Source organism: Anolis carolinensis, chromosome 4, assembly GCF_035594765.1.
Source record: "Anolis carolinensis isolate JA03-04 chromosome 4, rAnoCar3.1.pri, whole genome shotgun sequence".
Taxonomy (NCBI): Eukaryota; Metazoa; Chordata; class Lepidosauria; order Squamata; family Dactyloidae; genus Anolis; species Anolis carolinensis.
Window position 1 is genome coordinate 170,930,401 of NC_085844.1, and position 26,501 is coordinate 170,956,901.

The following is a 26,501-nucleotide window of genomic DNA, read 5'->3' on the forward strand; positions in this document are numbered from 1 at the left end:
ATTACCTAAAGCATATGCACCAAAGTCTCTTGAGCATATAGGACAGGCAAGTGCTTAGACTGATGAAGTGGAGGCGCATGCCCAAAATGTTCCAGAGGTCAGGTAGCAATAGCAATGCCCATGACTTTGGGGCTAAGGTGACCATTAAGTTTTCTACTGGTCAGTTCAGACTGGTATAGAAAGGCCTATTATTGGTGACATACTGTAATTTCTTTTTGTTTCAAATGGCCTGTCAAAACAGTTACTGTGACTGAGTATACCTCATTAATATCTATGTACTATACCATTAAAAGCTTTGTATCTCAGCAAGGGCACACAGCACTTTATAAAGTTTGTATTATAAACCAATATCTTAAAATGATGGAAGATCTAAAAGTAAATGGCTTACAGCCCATTTCAACTAATTTAAATTTAGCTGCATCCCAGCCTAGTCAGTGCATTTGAATCTGTAAGTAAATAAAGCTGTTATTACAATCTGAATAAATTCTGATCATACGAGAAAATAAAAGCAAATGTACACACTACTGCTTTCTGTGAAGGACTGTAAGGACTATACTGTAAAATGTATAATCACCAAATCAAAACATAGTTTAAAACACATGATTATTTGAGTCCTCTCAGTCAAACAAGTATACTCTTAAGTATTTATCTTTCATCAGTTCCCAAATCAGCTCTTAATTTATAGAAGCATAACTGATTTTGTACCCTTCAGCACAAAATCACATATTTATTTTGTTAAACTACCGCACCGTGAACATTCATAGATGCACACACTTGATAGCAAAGTGCTACAGTAGCTAAAGTATTTCTTCAGGCCTTAAACATATCACATTAACAAGTAACATTAAAGCCATGTCATGGAATTCTCAATTCCCAGTGCCTAAAATATGAATATCATTGCACTGCAAAAAAACATTTATATAATTTTTGGAAACTTTAAGTGCCCACTTTGCCTAATTCTTTGTTAGAAGTTTCTAAAAGGTTTTGTCACTGAGAACCACATCCATGATTGCCTTACTTTTTAAGTATGGATAAATCTAGTTCTAGGTAGAGGAGTTATACTGGAGACAATCCACTTACTCTGCCACTTTTGCCACAGGCTGGAAGAAGTTTTTGCCAGTCTTACCTCAAAATTCCAAGAACCAAGTCTAGACCCTTCTGCATGCAAAGAGTATCTGATTTGGTGCTGTTTTCTGTTATAGCTATAATACTTGTAGCAGTAAACTTTCACACCAGTAAATAAGAATCTTTCATTTTAATGTAAAAGCTGACGGCTACATTTTGTTCAGTGGTCCCAGAAATTTGTACTCACTCAGCACTTCATAAGACTTCACTGCAAGATGACTTATGATACGAAATCAATTTGGGGCAGGGAGACGACAATCCATGACTCCACACCCAGGATGTCACAGAAAGGTTTTGAGCCAGCATTTAGCAAGTGTGCTATTGGTTTACAAGGAAAAATCATGTTGACAGAATAAAGAGCAATTATTAAAGCATTATTTTAATTTGATTTATTTTTATGTTAAATTTTGAGATGGTATTTTTAATCTGCATTTTGCTGTTTAGAGCGGCCCCACGTGTCACTTTTGGCAGAAAGGCAGAATACAAATTCATAAATACATGAAGCAAATGTCATTACAAGGCATCAGATTATCATTGGATGTTCAGCATACCTGGTAGTCTAAAATACTGAAACCTAAGCCCATTTCCAGGTCTTTTTCAAGTGCCACCACTTTGAGTTCAGAAGACCACAGTGCTAGCTCCACATCTTCTTCTTCTTCTGGACATCTAGGTTTCACCTGAGAGATAAGGGACAATGCAACTTTTAACTGACAATCTAACAGGCATAAATAAAGTACTTTGGATTTGAATAGTAGCATCAATTTATGCCTTTTAAAATTTTAAACTGAAAATCAGACCACTAAGACCCCTTCCACACAGCTATGTAAAATTCACATTGAACTGGATTATATGGCAATATGGACTCAGATAATCCAGTTCAAAGCAGATATTATTGATTATCTGCCTTGATATTCTGGGTCATATGGCTCTGTGGAAGGGCCCTAAGTAGCTCCAAGTAGACTGACTCAGAGTCCAAAGCAAAAGCAAAATTGGATAACTAGCATAAGGCAGAAGTGAAGAATGAGAAATGGGACTCCTGAAATACCTGATCCAGGAGTTCTTTTACCAAGAAGGCAGTAAGTGACCACTGTTTCTCTGCAAGCCATTTTTGACATAAGAATACTGATGCTAAACGATATCATAAGCTTGTTGGAAGGATTACTGCCTTGGGTAATTTCTGCAAAGTGCTTTGAACATCCTTAGATGCAATATACATTCATAAATAAACACAAGGACATAAAGGATCCAGCCATATGATTCATACTGCTTTAAAGGCAGGTGCGAGATCATAAATATTGGAGTACTTGAATAGCAAGAGATGTAACTGTTTACAGTAGAAAGAAATTCCATTACAAAGGAAGTCTATATTTAAATGGATTCATGTGCACAGGGTTTAAATAAGTTTAGGAGATTCTTCCCATGAAAATTCTTTTAAAAAGACCTCTGAGTCATCTGCAACTAATTTAATGATGAAGACACCCTTCCTCTACAACAGGCAAAAGAAGTTAAAAAAACAAAAGAATCTAAAAGTATTCCTAACACTGTGGTGTAATTCTCCACAAGTGTTTGCTTTCAAGACAGAGCAATGAACATTTGATTTGTTGAACTTTATAATGGAGGAAACAAAAAAATAGCATTTTGGCCTGGTTTCAGCAGAGTTAAAATGAGGAGAACATGCTCATTTGAGTTCCTTATTTCAATAAATCTCTACCCCACCAAACCCTATTTCTCCATTATACCTACTTTCTTTACCATCAATAATATTTGAGAGATCTTTCCAACTTCTTTTCAATTGCTTTCCTCATAGGACGAATCTGTGTCTGACTTGTCAAAGTCAATCAAATTGATTTCTATACCTCAATGTGGATTCAAACTCTGGCCTTCCAAAAATGAAACCACACAATGTCACTTGTGAGATTCTGTTTATCTTGTGAGGTTTTATCTCTCTGCAGCCAAAACTATGTGGATGTTCCCTTACCCCAACCACTGCCACCAAATTTCCTTTTTCCCCACCTCTGCCACAAATGTGAGGAGCCACTTCTGTCCCACTGCTGTAGTCACTAAACTTTGGAGATTGCCTAGATCCTGTGTAAAATTTTATCTTAAATACCAACCAGAAAACATCACCATAGACACCATAGTACTTCCAACATACAGTGTTCATGGAGACAAACATGTAAACAGAACATCTCTCGCTCTCTCTCATACTCATCTTCTAGGTGATTTTCACCCTGACTCATACTCTCCTATATCTCTGATCCTGACTAAGGGTGCATCTACACTGCAGAATGAATGCAGTTTGACACCACTTTAACTGTTATGGCTCAATGCTATGGAATCATGGGAGTTCTAGTTTGGTAAATTCAGAGGGAACAGATACAGTGGTGAGATATACTGTCATAATGTCTGCTAATCAAAAAATTGTGGTTCTTAAGCCTGCAAATCCTGACTAGACTATGTCACTGCTTAGCAATAATTATAATTAAAATGTCACATCTCAGTTAAATGGGATATTTGGAATGTTTAAACTAAATTACCCAAAGCAGAGCATTCATATATCTAGGAGATCTATCATCATGAAGCAGGGAATCCCAGAAGCAAACGTCTTTATTGTGGAAACACAGAAAGCAAAAACCTGGGACCTTAGAAAGGTTAATAGCTAAAACTGCAGTCTTCCAGTCTACATCCCATCCTTTGTTCACAAGGTGGAAGCAATCAGCTAATGGGAGAACAGAGGCTGGGTATAATTCAAAGCTTTCGCTCAGTTATTAAACTGAAGAATGATGAATGGGATGTACACCGTCAGCATGTCGACTCCTTGATTTACATACCTTGTATCATTAATACAATGACGTTTCTAGCTACCTGCCTAAATAAGCCACCAAGAGTTTCCAATTAAAGTAAAAGTAGTAAAGTCACTAACATGAAATATCTCTGAAGATACATTTGCTAAAAGAACATCATAACTTTGCTGCAAAAGTTCACCTCTACAGAGTGCAAGGCAGTGAAGCATGAATTTCAAAAGCTAGCCCGTTTTTAGTGATGGTGCTTCGTTTAAAAGAAAAAGGAAGGCAAGATAAGTTCATAAACAAGACAACATAATTATCATCATTTTTTCTGATGGAATTATAATTTGCTGCTGAACAGCCCTGTCTTCACACACAAAATGCTTCAATGCTTGCAGGAGGGATCTGGAAAAGCCTTATGAGCAATCCCCGAATTTTCAGCTGGGGCAGCTACTAAGAACAAATAAGTCATCATTCACATTTACCTACGATGCTAGCATAAGTGCTCACACTTCTGTACATCATATGCAAAGCCTCAAATGATAGGCCTGTAAGAGGCATAGGAGAGCTTAAGCCAGCCTATAATGTATCAAAAGACGCCATATAGCAGAAGGCCAACATTTTCAAACTGCTTCAGTAGGATTACTCTGAAACAAACAAACTCATGTGATTCTCACTCAAATTATTTTCTTTTTTGGACTCTTTCAAGCATAAACTATGTGACCAATTTGCCTTGCTTTTCTTTCTCCACTTACCCCATTTCTCGAGATATATTGGTCTCAATATATTTTCAGCATTCTGAGAATCTAGTTCATATCTTGCTCCAAAGACAATAGTGAACAGCTGTAACTCTTGTTGTTTGATGTTTTTGTGTGCCTTTAAGTAATTTCTGATTTACGGTGATTGAGACAAACCTTTCATACTGTTGTTGGTTTTTGTGAATCAGATTTGTTCAGAGGAGGTTTGCAAAAGTCTTCCTCAGAAATTGAGAAAGCGTGATTTGTGCCAAACATTCAAGGGGTTTCGTGGCCGAAGAGAGATTCAAAAGCCTGGTTTCCAGAGCCCTAGCTTAGTCCAACACTCAGATCCCTACTACACTGATAACACTGTAGTTGAAAATATCACAATTAAGCTTTTCTATTTAGGCAAGCAGAGTTGCGCTCCCAGTGGAGCACCTTCAGTAGACCATATGAAAACTCAGTTCTTTCCACAAATTAGACTAATATAGCATTCGACTTCAAATCATAAACCCTAGCAACCTCCTGTACATATATATTTGAAAAATGTATTGAAATGCCAGGTCCACCGCTAGTGGCATTGCTCAATATTTTCACTATTTCATTGGAACCCTCATAGTATGATATAATAACGACTAAAAATCGAATTCTCTTTACAAAAGAGATGTTCCTTCTCACCTAGCAGACTTTTATATGAAAAGGCAGTTATATGTTACTGAGTATATAGGAATAAATACAGATATGAATAGTCAGAAAAAAACACTAAAGCACAATTCATAATAAAAATGAAAATTAATATTATTATTATAATAACTTTTTTGTATATCCCACCTCCATCTCCCCAGAGAGACTCGGGGCAGCTCACATAGGAACAAGCCTGGCCAACACAGTCAAAATATAACATAGAAGCCATAAAAACAGACAATACACAAAATAACACAGCACAATTAACTGCAATACAACAGATATTCAATGTGTTAACAAAAGCAAATAACTTTCCAGTTTGTCAACATCTCCCTTCAATTGCAGTCCAATTCTGGGCACCACAATTGAAGGGAGATGTTGACAAGCTGGAACGTGTCCAGAGGAGGGCAACTAAAATGATTAAGGGTCTGGAGAAGAAGCCCTATGAGGAGCGGCTTAAAGAGCTGGGCATGTCTAGCCTGCAGAAGAGATGGCTGAGAGGAGACATGATAGCCATGTATAAATATGTGAGGGGAAGTCATAGGGAGGAGGGAGCAAGCTTGTTTTCTGCTGCCCTGGAGATTAGGACACGGAACAATGGCTTCAAACTACAGGAAAGGAGATTTCACCTGAACATTAGGAAGAACTTCCTCACTGTGCAAGCTGTTCAGCAGTGGAACTCTCTGCCCCGGAGTATGGTGGAGGCTCCTTCTTTGGAGGCTTTTAAGCAGAGGCTGGATGGCCATCTGTCAGGGTGGCTTTGAATGTGATTTTCCTGCTTCTTGGCAGGGGATTGGACTGGATGGCCCATGAGGTCTCTTCCAACTCTATGATTCTATGATTCTAACTATGGAATATTCATCATCTCCCTATTGGGGCTAAATAATATCATTTTTACCTCTGGTTCTGGAGGGGAGGTAATAACAGTGGTAGGCTCATCAACAAAGGATTCTGTGCCATCATCAAACAAGCGCCGACAGCAAACCAAGGTAAATGGTGGTGGGACTTCCTTAAGAAAAGACACAGCTTCACGCCGGGATTTTCCATAGAGCTGGACACCATTTACCTGTGGAGAAATGAGATTATACACTGTACATTTGAAAGGTTGGCCTGAGTCCAACCCAGAAAACCTAAGATGAAGAAGACAGCCCTTGAAGTTGTCCATCAATAATCACCTGGATAACAATTTGAAAACGAGCAGAGATCACCTGGTTGTAATTTGAATTTGAAACCTGACACACTCACAGATCTATATATCTCAGCATAAGAAAATATGTAACATCTTCTTTCTTGGTGACATGTTATGTGGATAAAAGAGTTTAGCCTTCTGTTTTGTATAATAAACACACTCTTCTTGTGTTTATTTCTTTGCCAGCACTTTGCATACATTGCATTAGTCTCCCCTGAAAGCTTGGACTGCAGCTTATAATATATGGCCTCATGGCATGAGTGATCACATATAGGACACCAGATTTTGTGGACCATTAAAAGCTATAGTGGCAGATGTAAACATTCGTGCTGTTCACAAGCAACAGTAAAGAAAGATAATCTAGCAAATGGGATGATGTAAACTGAGATAAGATTGGCATTCTAATACAGTGCTTCTGCCAATTGCTACTTTCAATGGTACATCACCAGGAAATCCACCAACCTGGGGAGCATGCTAGTCTGCAAATAAATCCCATTGTATTTCAGTAGAGGCTGCTATTCAATTAGGTGTTCACAAAATATTAAAGTTAAAGTATTTTCTTGGCACATAGAGCATGCAATGGTTTACCACACCATGAGGACCCACATAGTAGAGGGTGCAATTTTATAAATATTTAAATGTTAATTATTTTATACCAAGTTTGAAAATTAGTTGTGCTGTATGCATCTTTGTTTATACATTTCCAAGCTCAATGAATTTCTAGAGTATTCTGCCATATCTAGGTACTATACACACCTTTTCTTAAATACGAGTAGAAAAGCATTCAGACAGCAGTATCTTTGAAATTGCATTTGTTTTTGCATGAGCATTCAGATACCCAAACAAGTTCTGCTTATCCTGAAAAAATGTATTTCTTCATTAGAATATGGCAGAAGTGTAGGAGGATCATGTTTCATTTAGAAATTAGTATTTTTGGATAGCTCCCAAAAGTAGTAAACAGTTTGCAAACATTATGCATGCTATGCTCTCTTGTTTAAATGCAGAAATAACTTTTCAAAGATAAAACAACATGGTTTTTTTCTGACTGGGAATCAGATTGGCATTGCATTGTCATTATTTTCACCAAGAGGTTCATTATTATTCCCAAATACAAAAATGTGAGTGGGTACAGATGTAAGCAATAAGACAGAAATGTAAAATCTGAACACAGTTGTAGGTTTGTAAATCTAGGATTCTGTAATCATAACTGATGAACATTAGACCATAATATGGCTTTTTATTTTCTTGTAAGGGTTAATTGCTTTAAAAAAACCTATTTATTTTTATTTTAATCCTTCACAGGAAACATTTCTACAGATCTGACCAGCATGATTTTACAACATCTGTCCCCTTTCCTGGCCGCCATGTTTTGTGCCACATAACAAACTCCCGATTAAGACTATTATGATGTGCTCCACATGAGGTTGCCATTGAGAAGAGTTCAGAAGCTACAGCTAATGCCGAGAATGCTGTTAGTTGTGGAATGTCAAAACCATACAAAGATCTAGTGAGAACGGTGAAGGCTTTGAATGTGCTTCCAAGCTCAATAAAAGGTTCCGATATTGCCCTATAACAGTGGTTCTCAACCTGGGGTTCCCATATGTTTTTGGCCTTCAACTCCCAGAAATCCTAACAGCTGGTAAACTGGCTGGGATTTCTGGGAATTATAGGCCAAAAACATCTGGGGACCCCAGGTTGAGAACCACTGCCCTATAAGGCCCCAAATGGCCTGGAGCCAGGTTATCTAAAAGACAACCTTTTCCTATATGAGATTTGAGATCTTCAGTAGAGGCTCCTGTTGTATGTACCAGTACACTTCAGGGCTAGGTTGGTGAATAGATATGCCAAGACCTTTCTCTCTAGCAGAATCCATACTAGAACTCCCTCCCAAGAGAAGTCAAGCTGTTTCCATCTCTTCTGAGGTTTTTAAAACCAGAGATTGGCTGATCTGGTTATTATAACTATTTGTCATTTTAAAGATTTGCTATAATCTGGTTTTAAATGTTTTTGTCTGTGTATGTAGAGTATCCACTCTGCACTACCTTGGGGGCCCTAGTGGTAAGTCAAATACTTTAAACCAACTTACTAAATTATTATACTGAACTAACAATATCTGTGAATAGTACAATTGTATAAGGCATTCAGAGCCAAGCTTGTATTATTACTTGCTTTGCATTCTTATAGCTTCAATTTTTGCTCCCCCCTTCTTTAGCCACACAATAAAAGACACACAAATGTACCTCAACAACAGACTTCGGAACAAAACATTGGGATATTGCAAAAACAAGTGGTTATTTTTTTCATGCAACACCTACCTCTAAAAGTTCATCTTCCAGTTGCAATATGCCAAGTTGAGCAATTGGTCCATCTGCAGCAATTGAAGAAATGTAATGATGTCCTTCAAATGTATCCAATTCAACCCCTAATCTTAATGTGTGAATAGGTAGCAACTGTTGAAAACAAATAACATTAGTTAAGAATTCAAATGTGAATGTTCTTCTGACTGTACAACTTTGTTCAAATTAATTCAGTTGAACATGACTACATTTAAACGTTAATTTGATAAGGAAGCAGTTTGATAAGGAACAGTAGTTGCTCAGAGAAAATCCAAGTCTTTGATCAAATGGATGTCTTTATGTACAATGCACTCTATACTGTGACAAATATGTATTGGAAAATGGATTTTTAAAAAGTTTGCGACAAATTGATATATGACTATCCCAAAAAAGGAAACAGTCTCCTCTCTGCAAAACAATAATCAAAACCCAGCTTCTATTGGGATGTCTCTCTACTATGAGATAGTCTAGCTATTTCCAAGTCGTCACAAAGTGTAGCGAAGGTCATAGGATAAATGATTATACTAACTTTTCCAATATCACAGTCTAATATCTATAGGGATTAGTCTGAAATAGCTATAAGAACAGCAAATTTAGGAGAACTAGAGAATGCTTACATCTCTGAATGTAGGCTATGAATTAAAAAAAAGAATAGCAATGTTGTTTATAGCCTTGCCATATACAAATGGTTAACAGAATTATATATAAATGTCAATTACTCAAGTGTCTGTTTATACCACAATTATGTATTTAGCCAATTAGTTCCTTGCAGAAAACCAAGTTTTAGAGTGTTCTGTTTTTTCACACCAAGCAATTAACTTCATGCAATTTAAACTGGGATTACAAATCCATGGTTGCTATGCGCACCTAATAGAAAGTGGGGATGCCAGAAAACTCTGGTTTTTAATGTATAAACTGCATGTGCATACGCATAACCTACTTGCTAGAACTTGGCTCCTTCCCCTAGCTGAATGAGCTAAATTGAAACTAAAGGGAAAGTTTGGTGTGCCATCCAAGATAGTTTCTCTTATATTAGCCAGGAAGAGTGAATCAACAAATAAATATGGCCAGTTGGTTGGTCTATCTGGATTTCAGTATGAAGCCTTTTAAGAAACAAGTTTTTAATATTTACCCAACTGCTTCCAATTTTTAAAGAAGATATTTGTGGAAAATTAATATGCAGTAAAAACAGCAACAAAGTAGAACTTGCCAAAAATATGAAATACATCTATATCTCGCTTATTTATATTGCCAACATATTAAAGAAAAAATTAAGGAAATGAAGAACCAGTACCTTTGAATATTTCTGCAGTTCAGCGTCATCTGCAATTGGCATGTCCATGGTGACAACCTTTGCATTGAAGAAAGGGAAAGAAATAATAGCCTTTGTTTAAATCAAAATCATTTGCTAGTTCCAATGAGAAGAACCCATTCAACTGCTAACTCAACAGTTCCCATTAATTCAATAGAACTATTCTATGTAGAACTCACAATTGGATTTAGCCCAGTGAATACTCTAAAGCAGGCCCGCACAACATATAGCATGTGGGCCACATGCAGCCTGCTAGCCATATTGTTGCAGCCCACCAAGTGCCCTTCCCTCAAAATCGTATCACCACTGCCTGCCTCCATTTGCGTGTTCTCCCCCTGCTGCCACCATTTGCTGTGGGGGGGGGGGGGGCTTTTCCTTCCCTTCCTATCCATCTTTTGGGTCTGGAAGGGTCATCCTTCCTATCATTATTGGGAATCTGGAGAAGCTGCCTTTACAATCTACGTTGGGGTCTGAAGGGGTTACCCTTCCTATTCATTTTGGGGGTCTAGAGGGCTTATAGGAAACAGAAATGGAAGAAATTCAGAATTCAGAAAGTGTGACGTAGTGGTCTGAACCTCAGATTATGGCTCTGAACCCACTGGGTGACTTTAGGCATATCACACTCTCTCAGCCTCAGAGGAAGACAAAGACAAATCCCTTTGGAATAAAACTTGACAAGAAAACTCTGGGATAGGTTTGCACTGGAGTCATCTTATGTCTGAAATGACTTGAAGGCACACAACAACAACAACAATTTTAATTAATAATTAATTATACTTTATTTGGAAAGTGAGATGCTAAAAACCTATTAGCAGCCCCAAGAGGCTTAGCCTATCTAATTTTGGCTCCTTTCTGCTGGCAAGTTGTGCATGCCTACTCTAAAGTGAGTATATAGTAAATGTAAAATAGAAAATTATTACAGTGTGCCTTTGGAGAGAGGGGCAATAGCACCAAGATTCCCAAAAGTAATCTATGTTTCCCCATCTTTATCCAAAACATTACTTACCTTTCAATCATAAACAGTATGCAATGTAAAACATATAGTAATGTAAGTAAAATATGGATAGCATACCATAACGTCAAATTCTGGTCCCAGCAGTTTTTCCCACTTGGATTTCAATTTATTTTCTGATGGCTCTAGGGTTTCTCCTAAATACAACAATTAACGTTTAAAATTGATTCCTGTGAAAGTGCATTTATTTCAGTACACTGTAATAAAACACATTCTGAAAATATTAAAAAGGAACTTCAATCTTTTGCATAGCACAAATAAATATAAAATTTTGTATGAGTATAACTCAAGCAACAGCTGGCGCTAAAGCACTATTTAATAAATTCCAGAAAGTGTGAAAGGTGGTAGTTGCAAGGATGAGACACGATTGCTGTGCTGAATAATCCATCATTCCTGGCTACCGAGATAATTTCAACTGACTTTATTACTGGGTTATGAAAGCTTACTCCCCCAGGAACTGTGCCATTTCCCAATTACACCAATAGCTGTTCAAGGACTGTATCATCAAAATGTAGCCACAGACTTTATTTATACATTTGGCAGATATCAACTCTTATTTGGCTTAATTCGTAACATGAACTTCTGCATGAGCTTCAGTTTTAAATCAGTTTCTGTGGGAGCTTGGCTATCTTGACATTTATATATTTTCAGCTTTCTTACTTATGCAAGGAGAGTGGTATTATTGCCATGTAAGACAACTTGACATGGCTAGACAGCATAAAATGACTGGCTGTCTTGCATTCAACCCCCAGCCAGAAACTCAGTGTACTTATGAAGACGTCCTCCTCTAATTACTATTCAACTTGCAGAAGTTAAAAGTTCTCACATAAAGACAAACACACATGCACATATGCTTTTACATAACTAGCAGCTGGTGGAGGATATGTTTTCCACAAGCTATTTTGTTTTATAATCTTTTTGTTACAACTTTGGACAAGTCATGGGGGATTTCCTTTGAACAGCAGAAAATGTGATGAAATCCTAATGCACAGTGCACACTCTAACATTCCTTAGATGTTAACTGGGACACATGTGGCCAAGCCATGTCAGCATGTATTCAAGATGAGGACAATGTATTGTCAGAGGCTTACATGGCCAGAATCATTGCTGTGAGTCTTTCGGACCATATGGCCATATTCCAGAAGTTTTCTCTCCTGCCATTTCGCCCACATCTGTGGCAGGCTGTGAGGTATGTTGGAAATTAGGCAAGGGAGGTTTGTATATCTGTGGGAGAAAGAACTCTTGTCTGTTGGAGGCAGGTGTAGATATTGTAATTAATCACCTTGATTAGCATTTGATGGTCCTGTGGCCTCAAAACCGTCAGGGAGAATCCTTTGTTTGGAGGTGTTAGCTGTCCCTGATTGTTTCATGTCTGGAATTTCTCTGTTTTCAGAGTGTTGTTCTTTATTTACTCTTTCGAGTTTAGAGTTTTTTTAATACTGGTAGCCCAGTATTCCTCCCAGACAGGAAGAAGCCAGACCTTGAGGCCACAGGGCCATCAAATGCTAATCAAGGTGATTAATTACAAATCCACACCTGCCTCCAACAGTCAAGAGTAGGCTTGCTCAAATAATTCGATTTCCCCGTTACCCGTTATTAATTCGTTATTCTCGTTTGTTTTGAAGCAATATACGACCTTGATTGTCCACACGTCTGGATATCGCGGTTTCGAATCGCGAGAGGCCGTTTTTTCTTATTTCTTCGTTTTTTTCGTTAGGAAAAAAAAGCTTTTGCAAATCACCCAAACTCCTTTCCTTTTGCCCCTCAGCAAAAGGGGCGTCACGGGCTCAGCCAATGGGAGGGGGCGAGGGGGAAGGAGGCCGAGGAGGAGGAGGAGGAGGAGGAGGAAGACGGAGGGGGGAAATGGCCGCCGCCGCCGCCTCGCCTCAGCTCAGGCCTGGAGAGACAGAGAGGGGCCCGGCGGTGAGGAGGAAGAGGCCCGGGATGCGAGGGGGTGTGGGCCAGGCCCGTCCTCGGCTGCTCCCGGGGAGGGAGGGAGGGAGGACTACGACTCCCAGGGGCCCAGATTCGCACCCTCCCTCCCCCCAATACAGGTCTCCAGTCCATACCACGCTACATGAACTTGAATGGATACTGTGGTTGTGTTGTCGACAGCTTTCATGGCTGGGATCACACTGTTGTGGTATGTATTCCGGGCTCTATGGCCATGTGCCAGAAGCATTCTCTCCTGACGTTTCACCCACATCTGTGGCAGACATAGAGGTTTTGACGTCTGTGCGAAGCTAGGCAAGTGGGGTTTATATATCTGTGGAAGGTCCAGGGTGGGAGAAAGAACTCTTGTCTGTGGGAGGCAAGTGTGAATGTTGCAATTGGTCACCATGATTACCATTGAATAGCCTTGCAGCTTCAAAGCCTGGCTGCTTCCTACCTGGGGGAATCCTTTGTTGGGAGGTATTAGCTGGCCCTGATTGTTTCCTGTCTGGAATTCCCATTTTCTGGGTGTTTCTGGGAAGGTAATGGCACTCCATGTAGTCATGCCGGCCACATGACCTTGGAGGTGTCTATGGACAACACTGGCTCTTGGGCTTAGAAATGGAGATGAGCACCAACCCCCAGAGTCAGACATGACTGAACTTAACGTCAAGGTATACCTTTACCTTTACCTATACACACACACACACACACACACATATAAGCAGGGACTATATATATATATTATATATATATATATATATATATATATACACAATATATATCACACACACACCAATTTAACAAAGTTTCAGCCACAAAAACAAAGTTTCTGAAGTAGAACAATGACTTTCACAGTAAAGACAACCCAATTTAACAGGAAATAAGACTTTCAAACCAGGAACAGATTTCTGCAATTATTAAAAAATGGTTTATTATAAAAGCTATGAAAATTCTCCAAAAATCAGAGGATAAGGGAAACGTTCCAAATTTTGGTGAGCTATCAGTGTTAAATGTGTTCTACCACTGTACCAAGTTTGAAGAAGATCACTCAAAAAATGAGTGTGGGAGAGTCCTGTAAAGTCCTCTCCCTCTGTGCTGTTTTTGGGAATTGCGCATGCGCGTCCGCCATTAACGAATTAATTTTGAAAATAACGAATTTTCGTTAATTTCGAAAATTTTGGGGGGCCAAATTCGGAAATACCATCAGAAACGAAAAGCTGCCCCCCTCTAGTTTTGAAACGAGTTTAGAATCAAATTTTTCATGGATCGATCAAGCCTAGTCAAGAGTTCTTTCTCCCACCCTGGACCTTACACAGATATATAAAACTCCCTTGCCTAGTTTCCAACATACCTCACAACCTCTGAGAATGCCTGCTACAGATGTGGGTGAAACGTCAGGAGAGAAAATTTCTGGAACATGGCCATACAGCACGAAAGACTCACAGCAACCCAAGATGAGAATATTTATTAATGGGAAAGAACAGACAAGCTAGAACATACAGGCACTTTGTTGTTGACTGAATCTACAGGGAAAAGAATGAGTCTGTCCTTCCGCTTCTTTCTAGATGTGTGCGCAATTTTTTTCCCCTTCGTTTCCTTCGTGCTGTCATTTTGTTTTGACCGTTCGTTTATACAAAATGAATGGCAACATTTTCATAAGAAACGAGGAAACAACATGAAAATGAAAGCCGCAGCTAGCGTGCCTGCTTTCATTTTCTTTTCGTCCTGACAGGGGGCTGCTGCTTTCCCACTACAGCTGATGTGTGTACCAATGGGTGTTAATAATAATATTAATATAAATAATGATAGTTACTCTGGCACCCTAAGCCAAGTCTGGGAGGGCAGTTCCTCCCGATTACATCTGATGTGGATCAATGCCTCTTGATAATAAGAATATTAATAACAATAGTACTCTAGGGAAGACTGAAACGTTTTAAAAGTTGGTGGGCTAAAAGGGGTAGAAATGTGATCCATGTGTGGCGATTTTCATTTGGGAAATTGGGAGGAGGAGAGAAAAAATTGGAATACTGTATCTTCAAAATAGTTCAAAATTGTAGAATAACAAAAAATATTCTCCAGACTGTCCCTGACAATTTGGCACAGTTGAAGAGTATGATAGTGCATTCCTTGATTTGTTTTCTCCTTTGCCGAAATTCAGATGCATAATTTTGTTATATATCTATCTTTAAAACACACACAGTATAAAATTAATGATAACTATTAATGAGAGTACAACTAGCTTTGTATTGTAGTCAAAACTTTGGTTGAGTTTTTAAATGAAGTTTTGTTGCAATGTTTCAAAGTTTGTTTTTCTTATTTTGTCTAATTTGTCAAAGCTGCAGCTGTGCTACACATGATAACTAGGGAGCAGGTCTCCATGAACTCAGCAAGAATTCTTTCCAAGCAAAGATGCAGAAGATAGGATTACTTTGCATGTCTTTCATGTGCATTGATTTTCCTCCAAAATGTAAGCCTACTGTCATTTTGGCCTGCTCAGAATCAATATCTGCCATACTAAGTAGCTGGTTTGACTTCAGCTACATGGACAAAAAATTCTTTCTGAGGTTGTATTGTGCCTTTTGAATGAACTTGACTATCCAAAGTAAATACACAAAAAAAATCCATGCGATCACAGTGAAACTAAGAATATTGTTTTTTTCCTATTATCTAGAATCTTGCCCTGGATTTTGATTAAGGAGAATGCCTTTGAAGGCAGATTTATCTTCCCAGCACAGTCCTGTGTAAACATATGAAACAACATAGATAATTTAATCATTAAACTATTGGTCTTAAAGCCAATAGTAGGCCAAGCAGCGAACGCCAGGAGTACCAGTTAGCAGTAAAAGACACACATAACAATCTGTTGGAATATAGAAGGCTCATTCTGGGAGAAAGGTGGGATGTAAATACAACCAATCATTCCATCAATGCATTTATTAATTGCAGATGTAGGATCTTGGCGTAATACAAGTCCAGAACCATGCATTAGGCAGTCCACCTGTCAACTCATGAAATTGATTGTATTCCAGTCCACTTGCTGGATGAACATGGAATGACAAATATGGACGCACACAGATGAACACCGTCACATAGTGTCCCTGTCACTTGAGAATATCTGAATTGGTAAATCATCTGAAATTCCACCAAACCCTGAGTTCTGCACTGATATACCTCATTGGATTAATATTACTACTGTTACTGTGATAGTGGCAAGATGTTTATATATTTCCTTTTCCAAACCCAAATCTACCTGTATTTTAAAAAGCAATGCTATATTTAAATGACAACTATATAACATATTCTCCCCACACCTTTAAAAAATATATAAGAGTCCAAGGCAGCCCTTCTTTAAGGTCCAGCAATCTTTTAAAGATGTTTATTACAAGATATACAAGTCCTGGGTGTGATGCGGGAGTCCTTTTGGAATGCTGGCTTGCAGTAATGCCTTAATGCTAGTTGTTAATATTTTACTTCACACAACAAAATGAAGACAGACTGATCAGAAGATCTCAGCTGGCATGAAAGTGTTGAAAACAGGCTCCTACCACCTCTCCCTAAAGGTGGAAGTTAGATACTGCACACATCCTGTAAAGAAACATTGGGGATCCTAGGAAAGTGAGTTCATATAGAAGTCCTATTTTGGAATCATGGCATGACAGTTATGTTTAAATATTTGAAAAGATGTGATATTGAAGCTGGAGCAAGCTTGTTTTCTATTTCAGAAACTAGGACATGGAGGAATGGATTCAAACTACAGGAAAAAAGATTCTACCTGAACATCAGAAAGAACTTCCTTATAGTAAGAGATGTTCAATAGTGGACTACACTTCCTTGGAGTGTGGTGGAATCTCTTTCTTTGGAGGTTTTTAAACAGCGGCTAGATGGCCATCTATCAAGAGTGTTTTGGTAGTGCATTCCTGGATGGCCCTTTGGTTTCTTTCAACACTATTATTCTATGAAATGTTAAGACAAGAGGCACCATTAATGTGTTGTACTTTTCCTTACGAAGGACATGGACAAAAACCCTAAGAAATACTCCTGCATAAATACAGTAACATATGAGTTGATCTTGAATCAGCAGTTAATCTTAGGGATTTCCCTCTTACAGCTATATCCCATACATTCCCTATCGAGTCTAAAGTTATGCCTTTCTCCATGTATGCAATCCAAAGCAGCCCTCAAGACAATTAAATACAGTATGGCTAAAATTAATCATAATAGTAATAAAGAATTTAAAACCATCCAATAAACTCTTATAGATATGGGCCTGAATTTGTAAAAATTTATTAGCAGTTAAAATATAACTGCTAAAGGAAAGATTAAAAGTGCAATACAGGAAAACCCCTGACAGAGGAATCCCCCATGGATACAGGGGTCATACAATGCTCCTTGGCTTTCATTTTTAATCGCTTGGAGCAGGGCCTCTTAAACTTTTTTCTACTTGCAACCTGTTTTGCCTGAGAAATTTTTACGTGACCCCAGGTATGTAGGTACATAAAATACATAGAAAAATCAAACATTTACTAATAATAAATCAGCATTTGTAGGGGTTGTGAAATAAGCTGAGTGATTTCCCATTTTCTAGAGCACAGCTGAAGCATTTTCTGCAGAGTCCACTGTAAACCTTCAATGTTCTTGCTAACAGATTTGTGTAAATGGGGTGACAGGGCAGAAGCTTTGTACAGCAAAGATGAGGACAATCTTCTATTATTGGATTTCTGATAAAGAAGAGTGGTATTAAAATAAGAACAGTAGAAACTAAGTGATATTTAAAGGAACTAACAAATAAGAAGTTAAAATCCTCAGGCAATGAGCAGGAGCCTTGTAGATTAGTTTAGCAGGTGTTTGTTTAGAAGGTGTATAAGCTGTATGTTGCAGATAAAGGTGTTTTAGTTACTTTTGTATACAATGAAAACTTGTTTTTGTTTTCTCTGGTAGTACTATTTACCTCATTTTTCCATTTTACTCTTAATTTTGTTTTGTGTTGTTGTATTTTATAAGCATGTTTTTCCTTTGCTTGTATGTTTGAATATTTTTTTTAAGTCACAGTTTCCTATTGCCATTTTTTGTGTGTGACTCCAACATTGAGCTAAAGAGACCCTATTTTTGGTCAGGACCCATATTTTAAGAAGCAGTGTCCTAGACCAGAGTTTTCCAAACTGTGTGTTGTGACATGCTAGTTTATTGGCTGCAGTGTGTAGATGTGTCATGGAAATGTAATGAGAAATGACAAAAATTTTGAAAATGTATGTTATTGTCTCATATTTTTTAAAATATAAATGAAAGGTTTTTATGAGATATATTACGATCTCATACATTTCAATATTACAATTTCTGTATTTGTCCATATCTCTTATAAGAGGTTGGTTTTGTGATGACTCATGGGCCTTGTAGTCCTGTTCCTAGTACTATGGTGGCAGACGAAGAGGAAAACATGGGATTTCTGCCGTTTCAACCAGAGACGGAGCCTCTCCACCTGGAGGATGTTTGCCCTCCAGAAGTTAGCCAAACAGGCCTTGGGCAGAATTCTCCCCCGTTTTCCCGGAGGGACAATTATAATAGAGATAGAGGAGTCAGAGAGGCTAATCGCCGGAGCTTGAGAATCGCTGCCAAACAATTAGCTGATTAGGTCTGCTTCCCTTGGGAAATTCTAAGGAGTCATGCATCTGGACGGAGTTGGGTTTTGCTTCTCGTTCTCCAGGGAAAGTGTTCTGTTGGCGGGAAAACGAGACCCTATTTAGGGGTTTTGCCGCAAGGGGAACCTTGCGGAGTCAATTGATCAGCTTGAGGAGTGAGATCGTGTGTGGACTTCGTAATCCCTGTTCCCTGCTTCCCGGATCAAGTTTCAAGTCTTGCCTTGCTTCACGTTTGCCACAGACCTTGTTCATGCTTCATGTTTGCCTCGTTTCAAGTCTTGATCTAGCCAAGAATCAAGTTTATTCTCCAGCCTTGTTGTCAAGCTTCATTGGACTTTAAAGACTCTGACATTTCCCCACACTTTGCTTGGCAAAGTGTGTGTTTCGGTCAAGTGGATTATAACTTTGAACTTTAATATTTTATATTGGACAATACCTTTCTGGACTATATTTGGCCTTATCTGAAAGGTCTGCTTCTGAACTATATTCTTCACTTGGTTTTATTGTTTTTATATATTTCATTAATAAAGATATTAGATAGAGTCTGGCCTCTGCGCATGGTTATTGGTGTTCTGCAGCCTGGGTCCTGACAGGTTTAACCTGCATTTTGCTACGAAAACTGCATTACTGTATTGCAAAATGATGCATGTCTAAAAAGCACATCATCAACATGAAAGGTTTGGAAAGCTGTGTCCTAGAGCAACAAACAATGGCCAAATACCTTTCTAAACTGCAACTTTTGCTTGCCAACAAAAGGATAGCAAGAATGTGTTCAATCTAGCCTCCCATAGGAAAAGGTTCCACAGCATAAAAGCACGCGCGAAGAAGGTCCTCCCATGTGTCCTCAATATATATTTGTAAGGGCAAATAAACTGAGAGAAAACCTTCCCCAAGAATCTTAAAACTCAGTTGGAATCATATTGACATCTCAAAACCCAGAAAGTTTATATAGAGCAGTGGTTCAAAACCTGTGGGTCCCCAGGTATTTTGGCCTACAACTCCCAGAAATCCCAGCCAGTTTACCAGCTGTTAGGGTTTCTGGAAGTTGAAGGCCAAAACATATGGGGACCCACATGTTGAGAACCACTGATATAGAGAAATATAGTGTGCCAGTTAATCTAAGACTCAAAGACTTAAAGTGCATAAGGCTTTGTAGATCATAAACTGTACTTTGAACTGTATCCATTAATAGGCCGGAGGACAATGAAGCTGCTATAGAAAAAATATCTGGTACAGCCTGGTATAGCTTCAAGCCACAAATCTGGCCACTACATGTTAGACTCATTCAGGTTTCCAGACTTTCCAATGGCAGCACCAGCACTGTAACAAAATCCATTCATATGGGTGCTCAGGCCTTACTAATCTGCTAGATGTCTATTTCAATGAGTGCAGTACATCTAAAGAAAACTGTAGCTGCTAGTGCACAACATGGTTTCAAATCTCTTCAAGAAACAAGAATCTGAATGAAAAAATTTAACACCCTCACACCTAAAGAAATAATAGATTTTATAAAACATGCTTTTTACATTAACTTTGAAAGGCTTTTCCAGAGTTTAGACAAGGCATTAAATTAGTGGTGTTTTACGTTAGCGCTATTATAATTAAGTGCCTGTCAGCATTTCCAATATAAGTACCTATTTTTGGAATTTAATTTGGCCATTAAATTCTCCTCCAGGGTGAACATTTATAGACACTGCTTTAGTATCAACGATGTTTGAAATGAAATGACTGCTTTTAGCTCTCTGTAAAAGAGGTAGATCAATTTATTTACCAGTATGAAAACACTCTTTTAGAGTCTTGTATCTTAAATGGGTTTTTTTATCTTTCTGCAATAAGATAGGATTTTAGAAAACACCAAGAATATGGATGTTGAATTGCTTGCCACACACCACTTACTTGGTTTAAAATCCTTTCCATTACTCTATGAATGCACAGATATGGTGAAGAGTAACATTACTCAATGTCATTATAATTTGTCAACTGCAGCACAGGAAAGAAGGCTGTTAGCACTTTAAAATCTGCAGCATGGTGCATCTTGTGAAATAAAAAGGCAACAGATGCAACTTGGCTGTGAAGCAGCTTATCAAACAAAAGATGCCTCCGCCTCTGCCTCCTTAAAAAAGCATTTCTCTAATGCCTACATATACAAGTTGCTATATATTTATTTTAATGCAGTTTACATCCCACTCATTGCTCAAAAAGTTTTCAAGGAGATACATGGGTTTCAACCTATAAAAGAGAAACAGAGAGAAGGAATATGACAGCACTTTTGATTTTTCCTTGGTTTATCATAGCAAGGGACTTTCAGAGATTGAAATCAATTTCTTCATATACAACAATGGAGCACAAAATTAATGTTGCAGGGCTTTCAAGCAATTACACTGTTATGGGTGTAGGGTTAGTGTAAAATGGGATACAGGATGCAAATTGTGATGCTGGCTCCAAATCTTCAAAATGTTTTACAGTCATCCCTCAACATCTGCGATTTCGACCTTTGAAGATTTGATTATTCATGGATTTGATTAAATATGTTATCTGTAACAATCTCTGGGTCCTCCAGTGAGACTCTATGGATGACGTCCTACGGTCATGCTGAAGAACCTACAGATTTGTAGAGAGAACACCTCTTTAGGAACTTCTAGGTCCTCCAAAGCAATTCTATGTTTGGCTTCCATCTGGAAGACCTAAAGGTTTTAGAGAGATATTCTCTCAGGTTATATATACACACACATACACACACATTCATTTCTTTATTCTTAAGTGTTTCATTTTCATAGGGGCCTTGTGTCCCCAACTCCAGGGAAAGTGGAGAACTGACTGTATAAGATGATAGAAATCTAAGTCTTGAGATGTGAAAGCAATATATTTCGCTTACTTGAAAGTCGGTTCCATTGAATTAGGAAAACTTTTGGAGGTGAAATCCTTTGTTACATATGTAACTGTAATGAAACCTCTGTTACTACACTATATGTAGTGTGCAAGAAACCATTATCTCTTTTCATATATTTTAAATTGTTTGGAATGTATACATATTTCATTTTAGCAGTTTCACATTCGAAACTTCTTTTGGATTTTTTTTGTTGCAAAGCACATTTTTGTAGATACAGCAAGGCTGAAATTATCTACAACTGGTGATTTTGGATTTGGCATTTGTAATATTAGATCTGTGTCCATTTCTCCTTTTACATGCAAACTGTCCTGTTTATCCAATGTAGAGTGCAAGTGGCATTGCTGAGGGATGATAACATGTATTATACTAGAATATGTGTGGCTGATGTTGTGAATGATGCTATTATAATGTGTCTACTATTGCTGCCAGAGTACATGTGGGTCTTAATTGGCATTTGGGCTTCACGGGCATCAGAGGTGTAGGACTCTCATGAAAGTGTAAAATTGTGAATAAAAAACCACATTTTTAAGCTGAAAAAACACATCTCTAGGAATTTATAGGTCTCTGGTGGACAGAATTTCTATTTTCTGTTCTAAGATCCTTCACCAGCATGGCAAACACACACGACAATCATATCTCATCATGCTCATCAACGCTATTCTCTAATATTGTACCTTACCAATTTCTTCCCAAAGCAGAAATGTTGAGAGAGAGGGGAGGTTGACAGGGATCTAGTTAGTCTCCATGTCTTCTATGTAAGCATGTTTTTGACTATTCAACCACAGTCTAGAAACACATCTACATATGTAAATTTCCACACACATTGTGGTCTCAGCAAGGGATAATTATAGACAGACAGAAGGGAATAAACCAGCTAAGTGGAACTGTTCTGGATTGGGTAATCTCTTTCCCCCCAACAAATTGAAAAGATAAGAGTTTCCAAAAACACATAAGTGAATCATGACAAAACCTGACCAAAAAGGCTACAACCCAATGCACATTTATGCAAACATTCACTCTATCAAAATAAATAAAACTGACTTCAAAGAAACCATGTTTCGTACAAAAGCATTAATGTGAAATAAACAGTAATCTTTCATTCAGACATTCTTGTGCTGCCTTTGAAAGAGGTACAAGGACATGTTCATTGTGGGAAATGTATCAGATTGCTTTGGGGGTTTTTTTAAGCCACAAAACATAACCCTTAGCATCTGTTCAAAACAATGGTAAACCAGCTTGCTTGCTTTATAATGTAAACTCTCTCTTTTCAATTGAAAGGATCTGAAATTTTGGGGATGATGATGGTTTCTCTCCAAGGTTTTGGAAAACTGCAGTCAGATTACTGGTCTTTTTGTCAGAGTTACTTCTTAACTTGTACCGGTTTGCACTTTTTACCTTTGTCAACTTGATATAGACACAAGGTCTATTCCCATCCCAATTTGCACTTCCAAGAATTTGCAGCACTTTATCAGTCACCTCGTGTTTACAATATTTATATGGTGCACCTTACCCAGTCTACTTTTACAACCTCTCCGTTTTAATCCATGTTTTTATTAGTTCTTGTCATTTGTTTTTATTGGCTAATGTTTAAATTTTTATAATTGTGCATGTCTTTTGTCTATTGTTGTGTTTTATATTGCTATTGTTTTTATTCGAGCTTGGCCCCATGTAAGCCGCCCTGAGTCCCCTTTGGGGAGATAGAGGCAGGGTATAAAAATAAAGTTATTATTATTATTATTATTATTATTATTATTATTATTATTATTAACTGTAATCAATTCTTGTTATTCATTACAATTGGGAGACATACTCTCTCATGTTACATGTTGCTTGAAAACAAGTTGTTATATTGGACAAAGGATAATCAATTAAAAATGGCCAAATATTCTCCCTAACTGACTACCCATAACCAACTTTTACAAGAAACAAGTAATCATTGCCTGTTGCACTCAAAATATAATGTTGTTGCCTCTCATTATATTGCTTCTGTGTTAAGCCTGGAAACATGGGAAAACATGCTGGGTCATACCTGCCTGTGCAAGGCAATCCTACTTCTTTAGGGCCAAGTGGTAATAGTTAATACGTGACTGACATTAAATACAATTCTTTTGTGTGCGCCTTGCTATACCTGTTAAGATTACTTGCTTTTGACAGTTTTCTTATCACAACTGGTATGGTGCAGGAAGATTCAGAGTAAGCTGGTCTGGTAAACTTCAAGAGACACTGACTAGTGAAGGAATGAAACTCACATACTTCTAACTGCCAACCATCTTGAAACAAATATTACATGGAGGGAATCTGTGCCTCAAGCAGCTGTGGCCTCTAAGGGAGGTAACCAGTGCCAAGAGTTTCAAGACATTTATGTCCTCTGTTCCCCTACTTGGATGACAAACTGGCTGCTTCAGCAGTCTTAGTTCCAAGCCAGGAACGTTTTGCCCCAGGAGAGGTTTGGGTAACATGAGAATTTCTCTGTTGGATGGGATCCAAGCAAGCCACAAGAAAAGTGAATGGTTCAATATTTCATTTCACAATACGTACGTGTGATACTACTAAAACTTGACTGAAATATTAATATTGTACAATAATGATAATGTCTGACTTACCAACTATCTGTAGTTTTTGCTTGCGTTCATTTTCAGAGTTGTCTTTTTGCTCTTGAGGCTCCTCATTGTCCAAATTTCTTTCAGTTTTCACATCTGGCAGTGCCAGTGCATCTGTCTGAACTGTGATCAAGACAGCATTCTATCAATGATGCAGTTATGAAATATTTACTGTCACTCCACTGCAACTATGATGTTAGCTTTCCATATGATCACTCAATATGGATAACTCCTCTCTAAATGTATTATTATAAAGCCTTAGTCCTCAATCAGAACTTAGGTAACTAAGGAGATGGGCTTTTCCTTGGCATTCCATTAAAAGAGCAGAATGACAATACAAAATCATATGACAAAGTATAAAAATATAAGAATATATAATTCAGAAGGGACATCAATATACAGTATTTTTGTGCATATTGCAAAATTGCAAAACTGTAAAGAAAATCTGTGAATGTGTCCTACGAAGTTCTACCTAATGTCCCACATTCTTTATACTCTCTAATATATATTGCAGCATTTTCTACAAACCACTTCCCAAGAGAGTTTGGCAGAAGGTGTAACTACATAGTGATGATACTCCACTCTATTTTCTGTCACCTGAGTTAGATGCAGCTACAAATGGCAGTTAATGCTATGTACATTGTATTTAGCACTTGGAAAATATTATACCTTTTTGAGAGCTCTGTCCTATATAACAGCTTTGAGTCTCAGAAATTAACCATGTTGAACTGGTGTACTATGGACTAAGTGACTACAATACTTCTTTACCATGATAGGTAATATCTGTAAATTTTCCATGGAAAGCCCCACACATATCCTTCTGTAAAGCATTCCTGCTATGATACCTGTTTGCAATGTTAAGAGTATGACTAGAGCTACTGATTCCACTGTCAGTCAGTTTAGTAATCTAGAGAAATACACAACTATCTTATTAAACAAAAGTTTAGTAAACAAGAGGAAGAGAACCTACATTTTTCAAAGCAGAAATTTACCTGTATCTAGTCCTCTTTGTGAAGTGAAAGCAGGGTACAATGGTTTCTTCCGAAGCAATGTCAGATGTACAACTGGCCCCGTCTTACGCAATGCTTCCACGACTTCTTGATTTGTATAATTCTGAATATTAATACCATCCACCTAATGAACACAACACCATGCATTTTTTTTTAAAAAAATGGTAATTTGTGACACAAATCAGATTGCTTGATTAAGAACATCAACCTATAATGCTTATTTTGGTGCCACATTCTTTATGTCCAATGATACTTAAAACAATATCTTTGAAAGTACAGATTAAACTGGGCTTGAATTTACAACAATATCATTATCAAGACTACACCAATATTGTTTAAATCCCTTGTCATGAAAAAGCTATCAGACTAAACTAAGTATTTAAAAGCTGAGACCTATTTGAGAATGACAAGCTTTAAAAGTGAGGAAAAGAAAGTGTAGATAGAAGAATCCCTGCAACAAAGAGTTCAAGAATTCAAAATAAAAAAGCAGAGAAAGAGACATAGAGCTGAATCCTAAATTACTCCTCTGTTCTTCTGGGATCTGTCAACATTGCCTTCCAGCTGCAGCAAAGCACACCACATCATACACTGTTCCCAAGGGTCCCCCAACCCCCAGGGTCAGACCTCTGTGGCATGCGGGGAACTGCCGAGAGAAACGGGAAGCAAGAAAGGCACTTGAATGTGAATTCTTTTCTGTTCACGGCAGAGAAATTAACATCCAAGCCAATACAATTTAATATCACACAATATTAAAGGGGGTTAACTTAATGGTCAGTGGTCATGCCCTTTATATGCAGCTGCAACCACCTGGGAGCCTCTTTCTGTGATGCAATTTTGTGTGAGTGAGAGCTGGATGTGATTGATAAAAACATATGGATAGTCTTGATTTCGTGAGTCTTGAACGAAGCACACTATTAGGAACAGGATTTAGATCATGGAAAGCCTATTCCCATATGGCTACATCAGAAGGACACTTCAAACAAGTATTCTGGAAGAGATTATTTCATTCCTAAAACATTCCAGTCTTCACCAATGATTTTTTTTCAATGTAAAAAGTTTCAGTATTCAAAAACAAACAAAAAAAAACTCAAAATAACTTACAGCAGTAATTTTGTCATTGACTCTTATTTGGCCACTGTGTTCCGCAGCACTGCCAGGTATTATGTTTTTGACAAAAATCCCCGAAGATTCCACTTTAAAGAGGAACAAAGAGCACTATTAATGTATCTGAAACATATTGCAGAGTCCC

At 37.9% G+C, this 26,501-nt stretch overlaps 1 protein-coding gene across 3 annotated transcripts in view; it reads right to left on the reverse strand.

Moving 5' to 3' along the window:
• Window positions 1-26,501, reverse strand: part of patj (PATJ crumbs cell polarity complex component) — a 222,948-nt gene that overhangs the window by 174,224 nt on the left and 22,223 nt on the right. For all 3 annotated transcript variants that reach the window (XM_008109348.3, XM_062979565.1, XM_008109353.3), the window contains 8 exons: window positions 26,354-26,445; window positions 25,235-25,376; window positions 24,246-24,365; window positions 11,242-11,318; window positions 10,152-10,208; window positions 8,837-8,971; window positions 6,231-6,398; window positions 1,677-1,802 (listed from right to left, as the gene is read on the reverse strand). In XM_008109348.3, the coding sequence (XP_008107555.2) occupies window positions 1,677-1,802; window positions 6,231-6,398; window positions 8,837-8,971; window positions 10,152-10,208; window positions 11,242-11,318; window positions 24,246-24,365; window positions 25,235-25,376; window positions 26,354-26,445 (917 nt within the window). The remainder of the gene's footprint in view (window positions 1-1,676; window positions 1,803-6,230; window positions 6,399-8,836; window positions 8,972-10,151; window positions 10,209-11,241; window positions 11,319-24,245; window positions 24,366-25,234; window positions 25,377-26,353; window positions 26,446-26,501) is intronic.